General features: G+C 36.6%; 1 protein-coding gene across 5 annotated transcripts in view; it reads right to left on the bottom strand.

The window, feature by feature from the left end:
* phldb2b (pleckstrin homology-like domain, family B, member 2b) overlaps positions 1–18229 on the bottom strand; it is a 49847-nt gene extending 31618 nt beyond the window's left edge. For 3 of the 5 annotated variants that reach the window (XM_079863394.1, XM_079863393.1, XM_079863396.1), the window contains exons 1-5: positions 17936–18227; positions 10037–10105; positions 9845–9968; positions 7365–7547; positions 1273–1392 (exon numbers count right to left, since the gene is read on the bottom strand). In XM_079863394.1, the coding sequence (XP_079719520.1) occupies positions 1273–1392; positions 7365–7547; positions 9845–9968; positions 10037–10105; positions 17936–17959 (520 nt within the window). In that variant the 5' untranslated portion in view covers positions 17960–18227. Of the gene's footprint in view, positions 1–1272; positions 1393–3952; positions 4115–7364; positions 7548–9844; positions 9969–10036; positions 10106–17935 lie in introns of those variants that run through there. The other 2 variants (XM_079863395.1, XM_079863397.1) reach the window with 2 other exon arrangements.
* Between the last annotated feature and the right edge of the window lie 1986 nt (positions 18230–20215).

The following is a 20215-nucleotide window of genomic DNA, read 5'->3' as shown; positions in this document are numbered from 1 at the left end:
TTTGGCTGGAGCAGAACTTAAATCAAGAAAGAATCTCTCACGTGAACGTAACTAAGGAAACAAAGCAGAAACTGAAAGATATATCACAAGGATGAAAGATTAAAGGAAAGGCATGCAAGATCACACAAACTTTGACCATACATGGGAAGGTTCTGGCTCACCATTTAGCAACAAGCTCACTTTTTATGGCTACCTTAAGAAACTGATGCATGCTGCTGATGTATAGGCTTACAGTATATACCACTCTGGTAAACTCTAATCCCCATAAACCAACTAGAAAGCAACATAAGGGTTAAAGTTTACCTTATTCCACTATAGTGAGCAAAGTCAGTCCCAGAATGTGTGTTTTTCCCAGGTTTGCTATGTACAATGCACTTTGAGTGAGTGGGTTCACTTTTGTTTATGTGAAGATTCATTCCTGCTGTCTAGCAACACAGTGTGAGAGTGAGAGAACGACTGAGAGGAGGTGGTAATAATTTATGTCGCTCTCTACACCTCACTCAAAACGTTCAATCAATCAACGGGGTGAATCCAAACCACATCTGTTTACAGATCACACATTCCATGAGACAGACTGGCTCCCTAAATGTGTGTGGGTTTGCTTAGATATACTAGAGTTAGTTAGCTAAATCTGGCAAACCGTGTGTGTGTGTGTGTGTGTGTGTGTGATATACAGTATATTAATTAATTTATTTATTTATTAATTAATAAAACATGAAATTAAAGATAGAAATATGTAAACGCATTTACGTGGATTAAAGGCATTTGCATAAAAATTCTTTCAGAAAAAATGTGAAAACCCTTTGGAAAAAGATGTTTTAAAATCTGATACTAGGTGCTGAGGTGGGTCATATTTTACTACTGCTTTTACATGTGCTTCTTTACACAGAAATCAGAGCACAGTTTGCTCCGAGCAGCCTTAACTAGCTGTGTAAAGATGCCTTGTCTGTAAAATAGACGTTTAGCACCCTTAAAAGAGTTCTGCTTCATCAAAGGCTTCGTATCCTATTGCAGACTGTAAAAAAAAAGAGCTGCGACAGGTAACTGAAACCATGTATTACACAAACACACACAGACAGAGAAGATCCTCCATGGATGATGAGATGGCATGTTGTGATATGGGATACAGGCCGTGTGTGTGCACAAAAGTTCAATGGTTTCAGTTCCTGAGGGCGTTAGGGTGCAAAAGATGGAAAGTTAAAGAAGAAAGATGAAGGAAAGATGATGGTGATGGTAAGATAAGTTGGAACACTTGGAAGAAGGAGAGGTTACCTGTGCTGTACACCAGCGGAGAGACGGGACTCTTCTGAGGAAGCATGCTTTTCATCCGGCTGGCCTCCTCGGGATGGTTAAAGCGAAAGATATAGGATTTACCAAGACAGAGTGTGTAACCTGCAGAGAGAGGAAATTAAACAACACAGATCAATCAGAGAAAGACAAGATTAGTGTTCACGTCACTCAAATTGAAACACTTGAAGACACGGGGAAACTGAAATGTGAAAAAACACTGAAATCTTCAAAACACTGAACCATTGATGAATCTTTCAACCACATCATTTAATTATTCAAGTTGCTACTCAGCATGGCTGCACATACTGAATTTAAAAAGTGTGTTTCACCATACAAACTGACTTATACATCATTTTTTCTCATTTTGTCTTAGTACAGTACTACTTCACGAGGGTCTGGGTCTGTATTTTCCACTAATCTGAAATCAGAGACCACAGAACAGTAGATGGATGCGAGCCCGGAAAAAAGTCATAGAAAGCGGAATAACAGCTCATGGAAAATATGTAGGACCTCTTTTTCCTCCTCAGTGAAACCCCAAAATATTTGCCTCAATGTTTTTTTGCTGGATCTGAGGATGTAAAAGCAGACAGAACTTATGTGAGCATAAGAAGAAAACAATTCCATCAAAACAAGGATTCTGAATGGGAACCGTCTGTTAATTATCACTGGATTTCAATTCATGAGACGCTTTAAAGAAGCCTTGTGAAAGTAACTTTTAGCCCAGTTGTGCAACAAGATCTCCACATTGTAAAACATGATATGATCAATAAGTCATGGCGGTATGTTTTTTCCATTACTTTGACAAAAACCTATTTCATTATTTTGAAATGTTCAAAAGTTGATACGACTTGAACAGTCAATTTGATATCACTTAAAAAAATAACGCAGCAACTGAACTTAAGCTTTTAAGTTGAAGTATGTAGAAATATTATACAGTGCATGTGTTTGTCCAGCACTTTTACTCACTGATGCTACAAACGTCCAGGCTTGTGAATCATTACATGCCAAACCCCTGACATTCTTAAATCTGCCTCACACATTCTGGGGTTTGGTACACTGGCAGAACATTTCTTCAAAGTTTTCTCTGGACTTTCATTTAATGTGTCACAGAATGGACAAATACAGATTGAGCTGCGGGATGCACTGATTTCATAATAACAGATGGACACAATGTGCAGAAAAATAAAACCCTGAGTCAGTCACTTCCAAAGGCATAACACGTCCAGAGTAACACTTCACAGTCATGAAACAGAAACATAAACAGACACACATGTGCGCGCGCACACACACACACACACACACACACACACACACACACACACACACTCATAAGTGTTTAGTCTACACAGCTGTGCTCCTAAGGCTAAATAAATACACTTTCAAAAGAACAAAGATATACACATCTAAGCTTGGCAACCAAGGTGACTGTATTGCAAATCTGTTTCATGTACTTCAATGTAGAATACATTTGTGTAGGTTCATAAAAATGTTTCCAAGACTTTCATGAAAGTTTACACTTGTAGTTTATAGCAAGTCCTTTCCTGCCCTTCTGCCCCACAAATGAATCCACAAACACAGCTGCTTCATCTTATAAACTCTCTCTTTTAAAGTCAGGCTTGGATTAAAAATAAGATCCCTTTGATCGCATAATCAAAAGTGCATGTTCCTTTATGAACAGTTCCGTGCTCAAATTATTGGATTAACCCAGCACCGCAAGGAAACAATCTTCTGGTACAATAAAACATTTAATATACCTGTGTAATGCTGTAAATTAGAGAGGAGAAACAGTTAAGATCATAGCATGGATATTAGGTAAATGATATTTGATAATTAAGAAGAAGGAAACCTTATCTGGCCTTTTGCTCAGGAAACATAAGCGTCACAGTTCATGTGCTGACATGCTAACAGCACTAAGAGAAAACAACAATACAACAACACCCAACCATATGATACTCTAAAACTATTTGAGGAAAGCAATTATTACACATGCATGCAGCAATCAAACTTTGAATGGCATCAAAAACTTCATTGTTAAATAATTGTGTTTCCTACACTTTCCATTTTGAATTAAAATGAAAAGGGGGTGTCATATTTATTTAAGTATTATTTAAAATATATGCTTTTAATTTGATAATCACAATAAATTCATCAAAAAACAAAACAAAAAAAACTCACCCTGACTGACACTGACAGGCAACAGCACTCTTTGTACTTGACAATCATTTACATTAAGATATAACCTTTTCTAAAATAATTTTATTTGTAAATGTAGGAATATTAGAAAAGCTAGATAAACATAGCCCAAAAACGTGTTACTCAATACTCCATACATGGTCACGAATGTCAATAAATTAACAGGTTAAATATTTACATGTAGCCTATATATATATATGTTTTTTTTATGACATCGTAAAAAAAATTAAGATAAATATTAGTAGGCTCACGCTTACAAGCAGATACAAAAACAAAGTTTTACTAATTAAAAAATAAGTGGCACTATGACGTGACACTACGATGCAGTGAACGAGCACGTAAAGGCGGCGGGCTTCGTTGATCAGCGTTCGCGTCCTTGACCTGCAGTGTAGATTCAATGTAAAAAGCTCTAAACCACATATCTAATCAATTTGCTGGAAGAAAACGATCAATTAGAAAGAAAACAAACCTTTCAGGAAGTCACATTAAGCGAGTACCTCAAAGCATGAGCGGAGTTCTGCAGTCAATTAGTGTTTAACGCCGAAAGCCATGACCCGCGTGCGTTTCACTGATACAAACACGCGCGCGTCTCACGCGACCGCTTCACTTTCCTCCTCTCCTGAGTGAGGTCACTCAGTGAGAATAAAGCAAACGCTCTAAACCCAACCTAAAGGGGTGGTGCTCTTTACATACTCAAGTACAACATAGGAGGGAAGTCCAGCTGTTTCACTGAAGTTGTAACTCGCATTTGAAAGTAAGTAAAAGAACTGTCTTTCAAAGTTGCATAACATGAACATTGGTAATCTCGAAAGTTGTTCTGTTTGTTAAAGCACGCACTTGTTTAGTGAAAGGGGAGACTAAACCCCACCCCCTCCATTTTCTTTGTCTACCTACTCAGAGATAAAGTTACCTGATGGAATGTTTAGAGGAGAAGAAACACTATGAATAATCTATTGTATCAGAAATGTTTATCAAAACACATTCTGCACTTTCTCCAAGATATTTTCCATTCCCTCTGCAGGATTTGCCTGTTGAGTAATAATTTGTGCAACTCTTGACTGAAACAGAAATCAATTGTTCCTCTTTCACAAGATTGAACATAATCTTGATTAATTTTCTGACCTCTCCACATCATCATGGGGATGTCAGCACAAAACTCCCAGCCGTCATCAATCATAATGGTGTAGACAATGAGAAATCTGATTTCAGTCTGGCTCAAGTCAATTGCACAAAATGTATGATGTAAAATATAGTTTTTATTTATAGTTTCCAAACTTTTTAATGACAAGAACCCCAAAATGATGACGAGGAACCCCCTTTCTAAAATATGGATGCATCTATTTTCATGTACTGCATAAAGACCTATTTATACTGTAAGATAATATATTGTTTCTGAAAATAAATTATTGTAATTATCTACATAATCTCATGGCAATTCGTTATTATTTTACATTTTGGCGAATTGGTGGCTATAGTTCGTATGAATTCAGATTATCTAATTTGTACATTTATGTAGGCTACTATCTTCTTATGCCCTAGAGACATGTATGTTAAGGGGTAGGGTTAGTGGACCTTCATGCTTAATATTTTCCCAATAATCACACTTTTTTTTTATACGATTCACATCATACAAATTCATATGAAATCACCTCCTCATAACATAGTTACATTGGAATTATTAAAGGAGAACTCCGGTCAATTTTAACATTGAGCTAATTTTTTTGTACATTTGGAGTGCTGTCAATACAGAGAACATCGACAAAAATTCAAAGTAGTCGATTGCCGAGTTCACGCGCGTGATCATAGGTAACTAAACCTATGCGCGTGAACTCGGCAATCGACTACTTTGGACTTCAACCGAAAAACAGGATGTAAACAGGTATTTGCGCTGGCTTAAATAACATCATTTTTATACATATCTTTTACATCTACTGCAGTCAGATCCACTCGTGTTCACTCAGAAGGAATCACTCACATTTTCTGTGCACTTGTAATGACACATCAAGGATGTTAAAGGAGAAGTTCACTTTTAAAATGAAAATTCTGTCATCATATACTCACCCTCATGTTGTTTCAAACCTGTATGAATTTCTTTCTTCTGCTGAACAGAAAGGAAGATAATTAGAAGATTATCAGTAACCAGACAGTTTTTGGGTCCCAATGACTTCCATAGTATTTTTTTTCCTACTATGGAAGTCATTGGGACCCAAAAACTGTCTGGTTACTGATAATCTTCTAATTATCTTCCTTTCTGTTCAGCAGAAGAAAGAAATTCATACAGGTTTGAAACAACATGAGGGTGAGTATATGATGACAGAATTTTCATTTTAAAAGTGAACTTCTCCTTTAAGAGGCTAAAAGCAGGTTTAGTACTTGCCCCATTGAAGTCAACAGGGTGCAATTTTTAAAAATAGAATAACTCGGTGTAGGCAACACCGATTTTTGTAGTTGTTCTCTGTATTGACAGCACTCCAAATGTACAATAAAATGAGCTCAATGTTAAAATTGACCGGAGTTCTCCTTTAATAAAATTATTATTAGAATACAAGAGAAATATTTAAAACATTGTAATTTGTATAGAACTTTTCACAATTCATATTGTTATTAGAAAATAAGCCAGTGCGCAAGCTGATGAAGATAGTGATGAAGAAAAACTTTCTAGAAAGATACAAGACAAATAAAAACTGTTCTCGAGCATATGATTGATTATGAGCATTTTGACGTAAACAACCTTTTTTCTACAAAGTATATATATATATATATATATATATATATATATATATATATATATATATATATATATATATATATATATATATATATATATATAAAACATGCACTCAGCGGTCTGTTTTTAATAATAGGGTTTCTGCTATTTAGTTTACATACCAGACACCTTAGTCAGGATTAGATAACTACCCAACAGACTCACATAGTCTGGAACCGTCTAATAATAGATTGAGTCTGACACCAATCAAAGAATTGGCCAATCAAATGAAGTTTTGCAATTGCCCGGGGTGACGTGACTCCGTCCACTTGTTGCGTCACAGTGAGTGGTGGAGGTGGAATAGACCTCTAACTGAGCTCTGCTGATTATTACCAGTCCTATAGCTTCTGTGCTCAAAGCATTTAGAGTTACGGGAGGTTAGCCTCAAATATATGCTATTTTTTTTTTCTCATTGACAGCAGAGCATCCTTTTAACTAACATGTGGCTGCTTGTTGCAATGCAGATGTATAATATGAGTTCCTTCACAACTGGGTCTCTCTTCTAAAAACATTCAAAAACGAAAAGAAATTTGTTTTAATTTGCATCACAGTCGTGCCTGTTGACATTCCCTCCAACGGAAACAAAGACAGAAGTTGAGGACCCATCTCGCAATGCTGTCAATATTTGTATTTCGGGACTGAAGAGTGTCAGAATAAGTCTGGTAAATGTTTATCTGACTCGCTCTCACTGAGATGTGAAAGCAAATGAGCATGGAGAATGATGGATCATTTGTTGAGGAACTCGATGAGGCTAAAGAATGCAGGAATTATGGGAAAATACAACCTTGGGTTGAAAAGCTGAGCTCGGGAGCTTACTTTAACGCTTCTGGAAGCTCTGAGTCACAGTGTCGCATTGAGAAAAGATCCAAAACCACACCAATTAAACTCTGATTGACGTCCAAAACCAAAACCAAAACCCTGCTGGATAGACACATCATGCATTACTACTATAACACACTTCATACCCAGGTCATAAACCTCTTCCCCTTTTCATTTACTCAGACACTGTGTTTACCAAAGCAAACAAACAAAAACATGCATGCAATGCATGATGGTTCTTTGTTGTGAATGCATTTTGCACTTTTTCAAGTGCTGCAGTCTCTGTTGTGGTTACCTTGCGTGAGTTGTGTGGGTCTGGTAACAGGGACTCCATCGAGCGAACACAGGTGTCCGCATGGGTCAAGAGTGACAAACCCTCCTCTGTTCTCAATCCTGCAGTGTTCTGCTTCAATGCCGGGACCCTCAATAGTGATGTCCTGAGGTACAGGGGCATCGTCACGGCCTATGCGTGTCACTCCTGTAATAAAAATCAACTAAATATGAAGTACGAAGCATTTAGTGTTGCTGATTTAAATTAATCTGGAGTGTAAGAAATAAAGACTGTAAATAAATACATTTGTTGTTATGCAATGTGGTTATCTATATTTAAATCAGTTAATCTGTAAGACAGTTACTAGAAATAAAAATTCTAGTTGTTTAGGGTGTGTTGGGATACATTCACACAACAACGAAAAGTTTTTCCTTTGCGTTTTTCGAGGACAGACGACAACGTTGTCAAAATGATACCCGTTCACACGGATCAGCGAAAACAACTAAAAACTGTATTATGCATCCCGGGCCAGTAGGTGGCGATGTCACTTTGTAAAAAAAACACTACGGCTCGACTGAACACAATACGCATGACGTCACCGTTTTCATAAATTTGTGTTTTTGTGGTTTACACAGCAACAATAACGGTATCGTTTTCAAACATAATTTTTTTTTGCCGTTTGAATCAAAGATTTGTTTTCAGGCCCCCAAAACACTGTTGTTGTGTAAATGAATGGCCAAAATGCAAAAAGTTTTTAATGTTTAGTTGTAAACGGCTCTGTCACCTCAGTATATTAAACAGTAACCAATAATATTTTTGTAAAATATTAGATTTTTTTTTTTTTTTGGAATACAGTAAAATTACAATAAAACTGCTGTAAATATGTATTTTTAATTACATTGTCAATTGAAAAAACAGTCAATAAACAGATTCAGACCTAATCTCAATCCATATGTGACCCAGACCCTGGATCATAAAACCAGTCACAATTCGCACGGGTATATTTGTGGCAATAGCCAACAATACATTGTATGGGTCAAAATTATAGATTTTTCTTTTATGCCAAAAATCATTAGGATATTAAGTAAAGATCATGTTCCATGAAGATATTTTGTAAATTTCCTACCGTAAATATATTAAACATTTATTTTTGTGAGTGAATGCAGCACAATCGCAAACATAAATGGACAACTTTAAAGGTGATTTTCTCAATGTTTTGGTTTTTTTTGCACCCTCAGATTTCAAATAGTTGTATCTCGGCCAAATATTGTCCTATCCTAACAATACATCAATGGAAAACTTATTTATTCAGCTTTCAGATGATGTATAAATCATGGGACTGGTTTTGTAGTCCAGGGTCACATATTACATGTATATTACGGGAGTCCCTAAGGGGACATTATGATGTAAAATATATGAGATGGGAAGAATTTTTCACTCACAAATCTTTTGCATTCCCCGAGAAACTTTCTAAAAGTTTTGCAAGAGAACGCAAAAGTTTTGTTAGGAAATGCTAAAGTTTCGCAAGTAACGCAAAAGGATTTAAATATTATTTGTTTTCCTCTCATATACAGGATACTCTTGTTCCAGCTCTAAAATTGTAAGTAACTAATGCCACCCCACAAAATGATATCTGACTACAATGCATACTGATGCATACGAAATCTTCTGCACTGTTGCCAGTTTAGTTATTTCAAATACTGACGTTTTTTGTTGCATTTGCACCAATTTTGGAGTCATGTTGCTGGCATGGAGATGTACTTTTCCAATGAATGGTGTGTGTGTTTTTGTTTTACATTTCCACTCTTCTCTGACCCCTGCTGGCTCACACACTCAACCAGTGACGCAAATCGCCCCCATACAGTTTTATTTCAACACCTCACAGTCTATTACTAACAGATATGTTCAAATATTTGCTCTTTTTTAAATCTAAACATAATTAGACTGCCTTAAATTAACAGCACTATAGCAGTCCTGTAATACTTGTGATTTTATTAATCAGTCACATGGGAGGAAGTCAGCTTGACTCCTTCTCCTGTCTCTATTCTGATAGGTTGCACACTTCATTTCCTGAGCCATTCTGAGATTGCATTCCAGAGTTTACCATGGTGACCATGATAAGAGGGGCGAGGAATGAGCGGGAGCTTTATGTTTGCAGATGTTGTCATTAAGACAAGCTTGACACCTGTATGTAATCAGAGACGGGTGGACCTGTCTTCCTGCCTTCTTACGTTTCTTTAAGGTAAAGATTAAATAAGACGTATTGGGTTCCCGTTTTGGGAATATTTGCATCAGAAAATCCCCATCATTCCACCCTCTTCCGATAACCTAAGTGCACTAACAAAAGCCGCATCCACTGTTTCATGAAGGCATATATAGACATTGGGTCTTATTTACAGATCTATTCTTTTCAGGCCATTGTTCATGGTTATTTGGGGTTGTGTGTGTGAGAGAGGGAGATTGAGAGATAGTTCAAATCAAACAGAGAGAAAAAAACAACATACCCTCCTTTAGAGGTAGCAGAGTAATGGCCACACTTAGCCTTCCGCTTCCCAGGCTGACTAGGTGAGGGGTCGCTGTTTGTACCTTCAGTCCTTTTCCTGTGTCAATCAGGTCCAGTGGTGGACTCTAAAACAGAACATTAGAGCATTAACAGTTCTGACCTCAAAGAAAAGCTGAACAATTGGTCCACTAACCTTAGAAGAACCAAGGCTCTGATCTGACTCTGGTTCGAGGACACTCGCTGGGCAGTTTGACTGTGTATCCTGTACCACACAAGGAGAACAAAGGGATGATATGTTTTAAACATGCACATGCTTTAAATGTAATTGTTAAAGGCTTTACAGACTTAAAGAAAAAATGAAAATCTATAAAAAAGTCTTTAAATGTTCGCCGGTTCCCGCCTCCTCCTTCCCACAACAACATACTGTGTTACAGATGATAATCAAACAGTTGACGGTATAGCCATTGACTTCCATAGTAGGAAAAAAATAATATGGAAGTCAATGGGTGCCTTCAACTGTCTGATTACCAACATTCTTTAAAATATATTTTGTGTTAAACAGAAGAAAGAAATTCATACAGGTTTGGTACAACATGTTGGTGAGTGAATTATGACAACATTTTCGTTTTTGGGTGAACTATCCCTTTAAATACCACCTCAGAGACTTTATTTGTTTTTAAGTGGAACACAAATACAAGTTTAGCTGCATGGTCATACTACTCTTTTTCCATACAATAAAAGTAAATGCAGACACTGTCAAGCTACAAAAAATGCATAAAGGGTTTATATTCCTTCTATATACACTACCATTCAAAAGTCTCTTATGCGAATTGATCAAAAATACAGTAAAAAAAGAATATTGTAAAAATATTATAATAATTTAAAATAACGGTTTTCTATTTGATGCTAAAGAAACGCGAATATGATTTTAAAGGTCTGGTAGAAGGGAAAGATTTTTTCTGTGAATAAGGGACATCAGTTTAGCTCAAAAGTGCCTCAAAAAACCTTTAACTTTATATGGAGAAGAGCAACATGAACATTCTTTTAAAAAAATTGGTTGCGTTCCTTGGAAGGAAGAATAATATACAGGTTTGGAAAAGCACGATGGTGAGGAAATAATGACAAAATTATAATTTTACTTGTCTATGATGTTTAGAGAATTATATAATACTGCAACATGGTGGTTTAGATCATGTGAAGTTTACATTATTGCAGTTCTAGTTTAAACACCATTGAGTGTATCCAGGTAAGGAAAAAACTATTATGTTTAATGGCAGTCCAGTAACAAGATAGATACCACATAGACACTCACAAACAGTCCCTGAGGGCCATAAACATCAGAGTGAACATACTTACACTCTCTAATCCAGACGCCACACGTAACATAGGTTGGAATGTGTGTGAAAACAATTCCAAAAGGGCAAAAAAGAGAGTGGGAGGAAAAGGCAGGAATTTTCCATGTCTACTATTTCCCATGAGTCATTGGGAGTGTTTGGCATACCATGCCACTGGATATGTAGTGAGAAATGGCCCTTGCCTTGGTGCTGACAGTTGCAGTTACCATAGAGAGGAGGGACCACATACAGTACACTGCAGCTAACCCAATTCACCCAAACAGACACATAAACATGTATACAGATGCCCCAAAATGTATATGGACACTTAATGTAATAATTTCAATGCATTAAAAACAAAATATCAAACCAAGTGGTTGCAGATGCCATGCTAGACTGCAGAACTAACCTCAGTTTTCATGTTTCAAAATTTAAACCCTAGAACCATCTTTTTGTGAAATAGTTTGCTGTTTGTGCTCATTTTTATAAATAAAAATATATTTTGATATATTTTGCAATACATTTAAGTGTTTCTTAAGTGTCCACATATATATTTTTTTGGTTTCTCCAGACCTGAAAACAACCATTCTTTAATGTGCTATTCCTACTCAGCCTGAGAGGAATATTTGACCATTACCGCCTCACGCTGTTCCCGTTTCCTCAGATACAAAACTGACTTCCTGAATGAGGTCAATGCTGTTCAAACACCCTAATTTCCAATTCACACACCAGGGTCCAATCAGATTGCACCTACAACCATGCTTCTATACTATTTCTGTTTATTATATTAGCAGTAGGCTACAGTTTTGCTAGTAAGTTTACACACCCCTTGCAGAATCTGTAAGATTTATGTTTTTTTTTTAAAGTGGTCATAAAAATTCATTTGTTTAATTTAGTGCACTTATAAAGTGTTTTTTTTTTTTTTTTATAAAACAGACATTTACATTTTCAAACATGCAAGGAATGAGAAATTTGTTCAAAGTTAGTGGTCGGTAAGATTTTTATATTGTTTTTGAAAGAAGTCTCATGCTTAACTACCAGCATTTATTTGATCAAAAATACAGTAAAAATGGTAATATTGTGAAATATTACAATTTAAAAAAACAGTTTTCTGTCTCAGTATATTTCAAAATGTTGTTACTTTCTAGTGTTTTATCATCTTCAGTGTCACATGATCCTTCAGAAATCATTCTAATATGCTGATTTGGTGCTCAAGAAACATTCTTATTATTATCAGTGTTGAAAACACACGTGCTTCTTAATGTTTTTGTGGAAACCATGATATTTTTTTCAGGATTTTGTGATGAATAGAAAGTTCAACAGTTTATTTAAAATACTGTCGAAGTTTTTAATGATTCCTTGCTGAATAAAAGACTAATTTCTTTCACATTATGAACGGAAGTGTATAGGTTATTTATACTATAAAGTAAACAGAAATGAAACATTACTGCGTTCACTGCATTCAAACTAAGGTTAATTGTCTCTGAAAAAGGTCAACTTTATGTTACTTAAGTCCTTAAAGAACTTTTAGACCCTAAGTTCACGTTTGGCCACATCCCAAGAGGGCACTTGACAATAACATGACCCACTTTATAGCTTAACAACAAGTGCACATGAACCATAATCCCCTTCCTCAACTTTCTTTGCCCTCTTTCCAGACAGGTAGACAGGCATGCTCCTGCAGGAATGTCCCAGATGTTTTGCTTTTGAGAACTACTTGGGTATGTCACCCCAGGATGAAAATACCAGCTACATTCCTCTCTAGCACCTCTCCGTCCAATCAGCTCTTAGGATTATAGATGTGGGCAACTGTGGGGCGATAAGAGCAGGTTTGCTGTTTACACACAGGCGGATCTTTGTTAGGTGACCCTGACTATGGCTTTAATCGTCAAGACCTCTTGATGCAGGTAAAAGCTGCAATGTTCAGGCATGTTCAGACATCCACAGCAAACAAAGAAGCCAGGTCTTTCATAAAGACTGCGGTGGGTTAATAACATGCAGGAAAGAAATCAAATGGGGGAAGGAAAAGGGGGAGAGTGTTAATTTGAAAACAACATTTGTTTTATGAGCCACTGAGACAGGATGAAAGATAAGACTGTGGAGAGAAAGACAGAAGTGTTACGAGAACATTGAGACGTCAGATCTATGATGAAGAAACAGAAGGAGCAGACAAGGCCAAAATCTTCCACAAAGGGCTTTTTGAGTCCTTTTGCTTTACGCAAGGCATGATGTGGGAGGACATTCCTGACAACTATCAGCTCAGCTGTAACGCACATGGGACGATCAAAGAAGGATCACACATTTCATAGTCTCGCCTAGAGCTGCAGGACGGGTGGTGACAGCCACACACAAGTTTAGCATTTCGGCGGACGGGTGGGAGATTTAAAAAGGGAAACGGTCTGTCAACCTCCCCCTGTTTTCATTCCTTTCCCTCATCAGATCTAACAAGAACTCTGGCAGAGACATGGTTGCTTTCCAGGTCATTTCCAAATGCGTTTGAGGTAGGCTGATCTCGGTTTTGTGATGGCCAGGTTCATCTTTTTGCCCTACATATAAGGGCTATGTTCAGAATGGAATACTATTTACTGTATACCGCCACTCTTAAAAGTTCTTTGTTGACATTGATGGATCCTTTCCATTGCAAGGTTCTTAGATTCCTAAATTGTTCTTCACCCTATGAAAACATGCTTCCTTTAAGAGTTATTTACTGAAATGCTCTTTGGGGAACCCGAAATGGTTCTTCTATGGCACCGCTATTATAAAACAGATCCTTGATTCTGATTGGTTGGGCTGCATTCGCCGTTGTAAATGACTCTCCAAACCTGGCTTTGACCTTATTAAAATAAGTATTTTTATTAACTAACCCTTTTTTAAAAGCAATAAGCCTTGTGAAACCAGGCTTTACCGTGAATTTAGAACAGCTTAGGGGGTTTTAGGCACTCCTCTCCGTGTCGTGTCTAACAACTCCCCTTAGCTGTTCTAAATTCACTGTAAACCACGGCTTCTTGGGTCTTATTGCTATGATAAAAGCTTCAAACATATGCATGTTATATTATCACATGACCTCATCACATGTCGTCGGGGTCCAGTTATTATCATGGAAATAAAATGTTTTAATCTTTGGCAGTCCAATAAAAAAAAAGAAAGTCAAATAAGAGATGTTATAAGATTGTGAATGCAGGCTTTGTGCTGGCTCTGAATTTATAGTGTCATATTAAAGAGATGCCATGACCTTTTATCAGGGGTCATTATCTTTTGATTAAAGTTACACACTCGCATCTTTAACAATATCAGCATAGAAAGCCCATCTGATCTCTCAAAGGTGACAAAGCAGCGCTGCTTATTCAGTCCAGTCTGTCACATGTGACAATGATCTCATTGTGCCTGGACCTCAGCTTAATATGGGATTCCCTTCATGGCATGCAGCTCATTAACCAAGGGTTGAAGCAGCCCCATTGCTTCCCCTGGACACACTCAATGATGTGAGATCTTTTAGGCAAACAAACCACTCTCTGTCCCCTTCTATAGTCTTTCACTGACTATCAGGCCACTGAAAATCATTATGTTGCATAAGGAGGGTGATATTAATGCTGTTATGTTTAAAAATAACAATAGTTATCTATAAAGACTGTAATTATGGAAGCAATTTGGAACAGTTTGTAGCGGTACAGGGCAAATGAGACTCGCAGATATTTTGCTTTTTAATAAATGACTTGAGGAACTGAATAATAATTCGCCTGCACCATTAGAATGCTAGATTTTTTAAATTGTCTGAAAAAATATATTAAAACCTTTTAAGTCATTAGTCCCAAATTCCAAAGTTAACAAATGAAAGAGCGTGGAATGTTGTTACAGCTGCATCTGTCTGCAGGGATAAGAAAGAACCATAAGGAAATCCACATTAGCCTGCAAAACCTTATGTAATATTATTTTAACACTATTCCTCTCAAGCAAAGATTTCTTTGAAGAAGCCATTACCATCATATAGAGCTTTTTACACGTAAAGCCACTTTAATAGGTCAGTTTACAAATTGAAGCTAACTATTCACACTGTTGTTGTTTTTCTGTTTATGACATTTGACATTTTTGACATTACATTAACATTCACTAAATCCCCCTGCCCTCTGACCATAATTCAGTATAGGCTACTTCTTCATATAAAAAATATAGGGTTACACTTTATTTTAAGGTGTCATTATTACAGTGTAATTATATATTTAAAGGTATAGCGGAGGATTTTCTTTTTCCGGGTGGATCATCAAGACTATTGGTCCTCCTAAGTGTCAGTCATTCTGGTGATATGTTTACGTAAGGCCGTCGTACGTGCCCGTGCATGCCAAACTTTACCTGTCAAGTAGAAACTTCGCGACTGAGGCATCAGTGGGAAGCCCAACCTGTGTTTTGAGCGCACGCCATCGTGTGAATCGTGTGCACAAGCACGACGGGCTTACGTAAACATATCACCAAACATATTAATAGGGAACGCCTATTAAACGTGTGCACGAGAGAGCATGCACGAGCTAAGCTTAGCTCGTGCATGCTCTCTCGTGCACACGTTTAATAGGCGTTCCCTCTCTGGAGCAGGTAGAGTATTGCGCATGTGCATTTTTTCAAAAAGTGGAGAGGGCGGTTCTTTTCTAAAGTTCGGGAAAATCCTCCGCTATACCTTTAAGTACTGAGTAATATTAAGCAACTACATGTACTTACTATAGGGTTAGGGTAGGATCAAGATTTGGTTGAGGGTTAGTTGCATGTAATTATGCATAATTTACTGTTATTACTATGGTAAGTACATGTAACATATGTAACAAGGACACTGTAAAATAAAGTGTTACCAAATATAGTAAAATTAATGTTCTATATTTTGTTTCAATAAAATGTATTCCTTAATATTTTGTATTTTGAGGCGATTTCTTGGTACTAGATTACTAAATGATGCACCATTTATTTAATTAAATACAAATAGTTCAAATAAAAAGAAAAAAAATCAATTAATGCAGCGATTAGGTTAAAATCGGAGCAAAGGTATTTAAATACCTTGGCCCTATATATAGATATTTACAGAGCTGTGTATTCCTAGTTGCATTTAAGAGTATTTTCAGACATTATTACTTACTTTTAATAGGTTTTGCATTTGGATATATATTTAGGCATTTTCAAAGACTACTTCATTGTCCATTTAGCCTTTTTAATCATGTCCAAATTTTTATGTGTATACAGCAATTGCCATAAAATCCACCAAGTTCCGTACCATTCAGACGATGTAAAAAATGTAACAACTTGATTTTTTTTGGTTTAAAATGTCATTTTAGGGTTAAAAAAGGTTCTTTACAGGCATCTATGGTTTCATAAAGAACCTGTTGCATCCATGAGACATTTTCCCTGTACAAAAGGTTCTTTTGATTATTAAAACTCTCTTCACAGTAGAAATAATAGTTTAAGAATTGGCATTGAGCGAAAAACTTGCTTTGGAACCAAAAGTATATGGTCCATGATTCACCTGACTCTGAGGTGTTTTTGAATGCAAGCAGACCTCATGCAGATGTTTTCCTCTTTTCACAACTGATTGAGAGAATCGTCACTCAACACATGCAATTACTGTCTTTGTAACCACACTCAACAATGATTTCACACCTGTCCGCCAGTGAGAGCTCTGTAAGTCAGCTGGATCACAGGTTAACACACCTGAGCCAGTTGTAAAAGTGTTGAGTGACGGGTCCAATGTTTTCACAACCATAGCATCTGGTTCACTAATAGCATCTGCATCCCTCTCATCTGTCTGCATGTTTAAATCTTTTCATCATGTCGCAGTGACTCACGAAATAATTGCTGCTCTTATGCATGTAACTCATAACAATTGTGTGCAGAGTGTCATAGACAGTGTTTTTACAACCGTAACATCTGGTTTGAGGGTTCTAACGCTATTGTTTTTGCACAGTGCATGGGTCATTTAAGTCAACAAACAAAACAATGCACAAAAACAACTATAAACCTTCAGCTGTTTGTTCAGTTCAATTTGATTGATTCTTTTTTTTGTCAGACAATGAAATCCCACCTCTTTTTAAAAGTTCTTTACCTGTTTTCTTTCAGGTTGGTTTAAAGAGGGCTATCATTATCTCTGGTGTTTGATGTTTATATGATGCCAATCTCTCAGTTCAAAGTCATAATTCAGTGTCCATGATGAATTCAACAGACAAAACACATGGCAAACTGTGCCAAGAGTCAATAAGTTAAATAGAGACTGCAGCCAAAATAAACATTATCAGTCATATTTAGTAGTTTCTTTAACCATTAGGCATCACCAAACAGGTACTGAGTGATTCAGTTAGGGACACCTAAAAAAGAAAATAATATTTCTTAATTAATTTGATGTATACTTATTTATAGAGAAGACTGAGTCACAATACTGCTATCATTACCATCACACCAAGTAATTTTTCAGACAAAGTTTTTTTTTTTAAAGGTTCATGGTGGAAATGAAAGTGATAAAATAGATCATAAGTGAACACATCTGCCAGGACAGCAGAGACTTATAGCCTATATTTTTTACTTTAATATTATTTATATTTTTGTATAGTTTTTGCCATTACCGCGAACCAGACTTAAGTTTAGACTTAAGTTTAATCTTCCAATATTATTATAAATGTCCCTAAGTAAAGAATCACCCTGTTCATTATAGACAGAGACAGTGTGCGCTTATTTTGAGTAAACAGACTTTTACTTCAAGGTTAATTTGTGTAAATGATAAAAAGTCTCACCATTGCCGAAACGATGTCTGTCATCTTGAATGGCAACTCCAAAGACACTTTTACTGAAGGTGCTCTTCGCCAAATATCCTGCGCGCTTCCAAATGACAGAAAGAAAAGCCTATTCAATATTTCCTCTTCTTTGAAAACTCCAACTCTCTGCCGACAGTTGATGATAAAAATGAAAACAAGTGAAACAATCAGACCAAAATAATTAATTTCCAAAGGAATAAAACAAGTCTTGAGGCTCTTTGGTGACTGAAAGGCGCTGTCCTGTCGCTCTTGGCCAGCGGCGACTCCGCTGTGCTGTGGAATGCGCAACAGCTGGAACTGAGCCGTTCGCTGATGTGCGCGTGCGCATTGGAGCCCCGGGCGCGTGCAGTTTGTTGACACAAGGGATAAAACATACATTTGTCATTAAAAAAAGCAGCAGTTTGAAATTAATCAGAGATTATCGATAGGATGTTATTAACACAAATGTATATGATTTCATGTTTTCTTTTTAATGTATTATACGTTGTCGTTAACACTCACTACGAACCCCAAATTTTTCTTTGGCAAGTTCTTTGGTACTTAATTTTTCTTTGGCAAGTTTTTGCATGAATATTTTTTAAGTACATTTCACATCCATATTTTTAAAGATAATTTCACATATGGAATTAAGTAAACTCTACTTAACTAAGTTAAGTGAAAGTAACAAAAAAAAAAGTAATTTTAACTTGGCCAGTAAAAGGTTGAGTCATATCTATGTAGTTTAAGTTTCCTTTGCTATATATTTCACTCAAATAATATAACATTGAATTAAACCACACTGCAGAAGTATATGCTTTACTTAGAAATATCTAAATAATCCTTGGTAGACAATATACAATGACGGTATCATTTGATGGATCGTTTTTGTGTTTGAATGTGTCATTTTGAGTATAGAAAATGAACTCCAAATGTCACAAAATGGCAAATTACTAATCCTAACATCAAAAGCAATGATAAAACAGTGTAAATACAGCTGGAAAATCAGTGAAAAATCAACCTCATTAATTATTCAAGGCCCAGTGCATTATGGGACACCAGTATCTGAAAAATTGAGTAATTTCACTTAATTTTATAACGTTGATATTTACGCTTGCATTTCTACACACTTGAATTGAGTACTAATATAGAATTTACTTAGTTTTTTTTTATTCTTGCCTGAACTAACTTTTTCATGTAAATTACATTGTTTTTTTCTGAAGTATTTACTTGACCACACAATCATTTTTATCAGTGCATCACAGAAAACTTTTCAAAGTTTTCAAAAAACAAAACACTTAGTATGTTATATCAGGAAGTGTCCTCATAAACCATATTTCATGTAGTGAAAATACATTACAGTTAATTACAGCTGTCAACTCAAAATATCCACTGAGTATGTTAACTCTAATTAACATAGAGTCTACAATGTGTGTCATACATTCTCACCCACCGTCGTTCACACCCTACATCCAATTTGTGATTAGCGGTCACGTGTGGCTGAATTCTTTGGTAAACAGGATGCTCCAGCGCGCACTCATCCACGCTTTTCTTATCTCAGAAATGAGACCCTTTTGCTAAATAAATAAGCAAGCTCTCCACGTGAAGGTTGTCTGCAATGGTAGAATAATAAGTGCTTGGAATCACCTGCTCTGTGCATGTATATTTTCCTAAAACTCCATCAAACAATCTATCATTCCTCTTTACAGTCCCCGAATGAGCTGGACAAACAAAGGGAATGGAGAACTGGATGACCTTTGGTCAGTTCACAGATGGCCAGTGTTGCCCATATAGCCTCCCTTCACCATGGAGCCCAGGAGAACCCTCAAACAAAAAGGCAGAAGCTACGAGTGTTAAGTGAGTTAGAGAAAACATTGCAGCATGTTGTCCACCGTAGCAGTCGTTACCCACAAGGCCGCAGTGGCGTGTAATTACACTGTAGTTAGTGTCCCTTTACTTAAGTTACTGCATTGCTGCCGACATGAAAAAAACAACCCCTGACATTCTTTCATGATCTGGAATGAAATAAAGAGGGAGTGAAGAAAGGGAGAGCCCAGAGTGTGAAACAAAGGATGGAGAGAAAGAATTTTGTTTGTCAAGGTCTTAAAAAGACCACTGGGTGCACACTTTCATGGAAAGAACAAAGAATCTCATAGTTTGAAAATGTAGTTGGCCAGGTCACCATGTCTTGAGCTTCTCAAATATTTGGCATAAGGTTTTTTTAAGGCTTGGAATTACACATCAAATCATTGATATAGAAGGGTCCAAAAGTCTGACCACTAA

Source organism: Squalius cephalus, assembly GCF_949319135.1.
Source record: "Squalius cephalus genome assembly, chromosome: 25".
Lineage (NCBI taxonomy): Eukaryota > Metazoa > Chordata > Actinopteri > Cypriniformes > Leuciscidae > Squalius > Squalius cephalus.
The sequence above is the reverse complement of the archived record's forward strand: the minus strand, read 5'-3'. Positions and strand labels throughout refer to the sequence as shown.